The sequence below is a fragment of the Papaver somniferum genome, chromosome 4, assembly GCF_003573695.1.
Source record: "Papaver somniferum cultivar HN1 chromosome 4, ASM357369v1, whole genome shotgun sequence".
Lineage (NCBI taxonomy): Eukaryota > Viridiplantae > Streptophyta > Magnoliopsida > Ranunculales > Papaveraceae > Papaver > Papaver somniferum.
In genome coordinates, this window is record NC_039361.1 from 133477921 (window position 1) to 133482725 (window position 4805).

The 4805-nt window shown below is 39.1% G+C and overlaps 1 protein-coding gene across 1 annotated transcript; it reads left to right on the forward strand.

Annotated features, from left to right (window-relative positions):
• The first annotated feature begins 377 nt into the window (after positions 1-377).
• LOC113273156 (protein trichome birefringence-like 2) lies at positions 378-2729 on the forward strand. Its single transcript, XM_026522919.1, has 5 exons — positions 378-940; positions 1041-1218; positions 1329-1537; positions 1649-1807; positions 1901-2729. Exons 1-5 carry the CDS (start codon positions 378-380, stop codon positions 2259-2261), a joined length of 1470 nt encoding a protein of 489 aa, XP_026378704.1. The 3' UTR covers positions 2262-2729.
• The last annotated feature ends 2076 nt before the right edge of the window (positions 2730-4805 follow it).

Sequence of the window (4805 nt, forward strand, 5' to 3'; positions counted from 1 at the left end):
CCTGCGATTTATAATCCTATGGGCCTCTCCACTCATTGCCAATTGGTTTTGAGTTGGATGCCCGTATTCTAACATGGTATCATAGCAGGCTATTTGCGACGAGTCATCATTGACCGCGCCTTTACTCCGCGTCACCCGATTTAATTGTCCACGTGTTAGACCCAACGAGGCTACACGTGAGGGGGCGTGTTGAGATTATTAGTCCCACATTGTCTGGGCATCTAAGATCCTGCGGTTTATAATCCTAAGGGCCTCTCCACTCATTGCCAATTGGTTTTGAGTTGGATGCCCGTATTTTAACAGGTTTCGTTCTTGGAGCTTCAATACTTCTTCTTACCACTATCATATTCATGTTCCCTTCAATTTCCCTATCGTTAATGAATCCCATGCTTCAAAACAGTGCTAATATATATTTTCATATACCTTCTTTTGGGCATAGGCATTCTAATACTTCAAATGGTACCACGACTACAAACGTAGATACTAGTACTACCACTAATTCTACTTCCTCTTCTCCTCTCGAGGTGCTCAAAAACGCCCCTAGCAATAATCAAAGTAAAAGGAAGAGCAGTAAAAAGAGTTCTAATAACTCAAGTCTTGTTTTGGCTGATCTACCTGGTGGAGAATCTGTCAATACAAATGATAATTCTATTGCAAGGGCAGGCAACTTTTCTGGTAGTAGTAGTAGTAGCAGTACTAGACTAAACGATGCCAAGAAACAAGAAAAGAGTTGTGATTCTTGTGATGGCGATAGCAATGTTTTTGAAGGTGAATGGGTTAGGGACGTCGAAGGCCAACCATATTATCCTCCTGGTTCTTGTCCTTTTGTCGACCAAACCTTTTCTTGTTACCACAATGGAAGACCTGATGATCAGTTCCTCCAGTGGCAATGGCAATGGCAATCTAAGCAAACAAATGCAAGGTGTAACGATATACCCAGGTAAAAGTCAGTGCTTGCCAAACGGTGAGCTGCCTGTTTATATTTAGAACATCGGCATATTTGACTTCTAACAGATGGCTTTTTGTGTGTGTGCGTGCAGCATCCTTAATGCAACTGATTTCCTGGAGAGATTGAGAGGGGGAAAATTGGTATATGTTGGGGATTCATTAAATAGGAATATGTTCGTGTCTATGTTGTGCATACTTTGGACTGTCATTCCAGATAAGAGCAGAGTTTTTAGGATCCATAAGACTGATGGATACGCTATGAGATTTGAAGTAAGTACTCTTATTGTGTTTTTTAGCATTGTGATGAGGATATGATATCCTAACTATGCACATTTGTTGATAAAGAAAAACTAACCATATGCTTGAATTTTAAACTTTAGGACTACAACTGTACAGTAGCATTTGTCTGGTCTGCGTTTCTTGTGGATGAGACAAAAAGAAATACTCGTAAAAACAAAATGGTAACACCAGGGACTGAAACTCTAAGGTTGGATTTGATTGACGAGGCTGCGTCATCAGTATATCATGATGCTGATGTTATAGTTTTCGATTCGATGCATTGGTGGACTGGTTCTAAAACCAATAACGGGTAAGTAACATGCAAAAAATATCATACTTTTCATTGAAAGAAAAGGCTTGTATATATAGGTGCTGCTGATGATGAAAATGTCGTGCCTTACAAAAACACCGATTGCTGCAGAATAAACTACTTTCAGGATGGTAATTACGTGTATCCTAAACTTAGTATGTTTGAAGCATATAAGAAAGGTCTTACAACATGGAGGAGATGGATTGACAAGAACATTGATTCTAATAGAACCCAAATCGTTTTTAGAGGATATTCGATTCCCCATTATGTGTAAGTGCTAACCCAACCTTCAATATCACTCTCTCAGCTCACCGTCTTGTTGTTGAATGACTTATATATAGTTGGTCATTATGTGTAATGCAGAGGCGGGAAATGGAACACAGGTGGAAAATGCAACAGAGAGACGGAGCCAATCATGAGTAATGAAAAATACAAAGAGATGTACCCGTCGCAAGTGAAAATACTAAATGATGCTCTAAGACAAATGAAGACTCCTGTTTTATTTCTGAATATTAGTAAGCTATCTTACTATCGAGCCGATGCACACCCTTCAGTGTATGGCAAAGATTTGAAAACTGCTGAAGAGAAGAATGAAGCCCTTAATCATCAAGATTGTATTCATTGGTGCTTGCCTGGTGTGCCTGATACATGGAATAAGTTGTTGTATGTATCTTTATTGAAGGCCGGTAAAGGATCTTTTGGCCACCGCAAAACCGAAACTTAACCTCAAAAACAAATGGAACCCCAATTGAAAACAGATTGATTCTTGCTGCATAATCCTACAACATTTGCTTTGCCACTGCCACTGCCACTTCTGTAGTGTGAGGACCTTTTTCCTTGTAATTAAGTTGTCTCTCTTATGAAAGTAAGCCCCAATGGGCTTTACTACAGTATCGATAGTGATCCACAATTAGGCCTGTTTTAGTTTCCATCATTACAGGATCAAGATGGATCGGTGTGTATATGTAGGTAAGGGATATTGCTGCTGATTTTTTCTTTATTTTTTCTCTTGCAGCTATATAATGGGATAAAGTATGGTCATTACGAAGTAACTCCTAGTTTTCCGATATGTTTTAAAATGTCTTTTAGAGTCTGCTATGTTGGTAGGTTTAACCCTAGCCAATTACATGAAAAAAATTTCAAGATTTTCAAAACTCAAACAGGCTAGGTTTTGTCGTTTGTGGATAGTGTTATTCGATAATGAAGTAAAACTATATTTTGTGTAGTCAAAATCCTTCTGGAAGGCCGATTATTTGCCGAGTAATCGTTAATCGCTATATGACCAATGTGATTTTCGATTTCGTGATACTTTCGATTTTTTCGCCATTAAAACGGACGATTTTACCAATTTATACCCATTTTTTTAGTAAAACGAGTTGGTGATTTTTCCGAGTTGGCAATGCATGCACCAAATCAGGAAAAAAAATTTGGTAACCCCTCTGATGAGAATTATCAAATGTAAAAACTTCTAAAAACATGATTAATAGGTTCACTATAACAATGTTACACACTTAACATGATAGTGTTAAAATTTTAGTTTTAATTAGGTAAAAGTCACGACTCATGAGTAGCAATAGTCACTGTATTAGGCCGAGTTTTGGCAATTCTTAAGTCCGAACTCATTGCTCATTGTTCCCAGCTCCCCAACCGAGTAGGAACGAGGAGCTAATTCGACTAAATTTTGTGTAATATAAGGGTAGTAAGTTTGTTTTTTTTTGGACAAATAACTTTTTAATCTTTTCTCGACGACTAAGATACCTTTAAAAGCATTCAAATTCATGCAAATTAAAAAGCTAAAAATGCTATGTCATATTTAGCTTTTATGATATTTATACCAGTAACTAGAATAGCCAAATCGACGCAATGGTAATATTCTCAGCCCATTTCAGACGTTAGATATAAGTTATTCCTTTGAAGAGACGGTTTTATAAAGCGAACACATTTTTGTATGGCCAATCATCGTCATCATCATCTTCTTCACCATCCTTATCAGTATTGTTGTTATCAGTTGGTCAAAACTAAAAGAATTACTATGTATCATCAAAATCATCACCATCATCATCTTCATCCTTCATCATAATCCACCTCACAGTTATCACAATTTTCATGTTAGAGCACGGTTTGGTCGAACTCGCAATGTGATTCCTAGCGCACATCCTCGACGAGATATGAACCAGAACAGCCACAATCAGCATATCTTCGCGAGACGCAGCTGATTGTGATGCCATGATTCCTAGTATACATCCTCAACGAGATGCTGCTGGTCATATAGGCTCTGTAGATGTGTAAATACGTCCCCGGCGGACTTATGACCCAGAGCGTATATTTGCATATCTCCTGTAAGCACGACTCACCCTGTTTGATATCAAGGACTAATTTCTAGTACATCATCGCGAGATACGCTGGTCATGTCTGCTCTAGGCTCTGACTTGACTTACTGAGGTTTCTGAATAACTCTTAGGACATCCCCGCGAGATACACTAGTTATTCTGCCTCCGGGACCTTTCGACAGACTCCTAGAACATCCTTTCAGGATACACTGGTCTTGTTAGCCCATCATATGGACACACAGTTGATTCCAAGCACATCTCTGCAAGATACGCTGGTCAAAGACAAGTGAGCCAGAGTCTCGCAGAGGCATTAATTGGGCGTACAAAGCCTTTTTCTCTTATGACGAGTCTCAGCTGACCATAGAGAGATTCAGATCCGTTAAGAAAATCTTTGGAGAGATTTTGATCCGTCTACAAAATCTCGGAGAGATTCAAATCTCTCTGCAAAATCACGGAGAGATTTTGATTCGTCTGCAAAATCACGGAGAGATTTTGATTCGTCTGCAAAATCTCGGAGAGATTTTGATATGTCTGCAAAATCTCGGAGAGATTCAAATTTCTCTGCTAAATCACGGAGAGATTTTGTTCCGTATGCAAAATCTCGAAGAGATTCAAATCTCTCCTCAAAATCTCGGAGATATTCACATGATAGGCACACGTCTTACCTAGTGCTCTAGCCTATTTATTAGCCTCTCAAACACACTCATTGCTAGTAAATTGAGCCTGAACTATACATGTCTATCCAAAAACGTGGATAATCTCTCTTGATCTCTACATGCTCAACAAAGGGACCCACAAACAATAATGCGGTCTTCACATGACATATGTGACCGGCCATGGAGAGAGGGAGATCAGCCTCAGCTCCTCTCACACTCTACACACGATTCCTGAGGAATTCCATGCCTTTTCACGTGACTCATCCTAATCATTCTCACAAA

Coding starts and splice junctions, on each gene's coding strand:
- LOC113273156 (XM_026522919.1), top strand. CDS start 378: ATGAATCCCATGCTTCAAAACAGTGCTAATATATATTTTCATATACCT. Junction 941..1,040: donor AGGTGTAACGATATACCCAG/GTAAAAGTCAGT, acceptor GTGTGCGTGCAG/CATCCTTAATGCAACTGATT. Junction 1,808..1,900: donor TATTCGATTCCCCATTATGT/GTAAGTGCTAAC, acceptor TGTGTAATGCAG/AGGCGGGAAATGGAACACAG.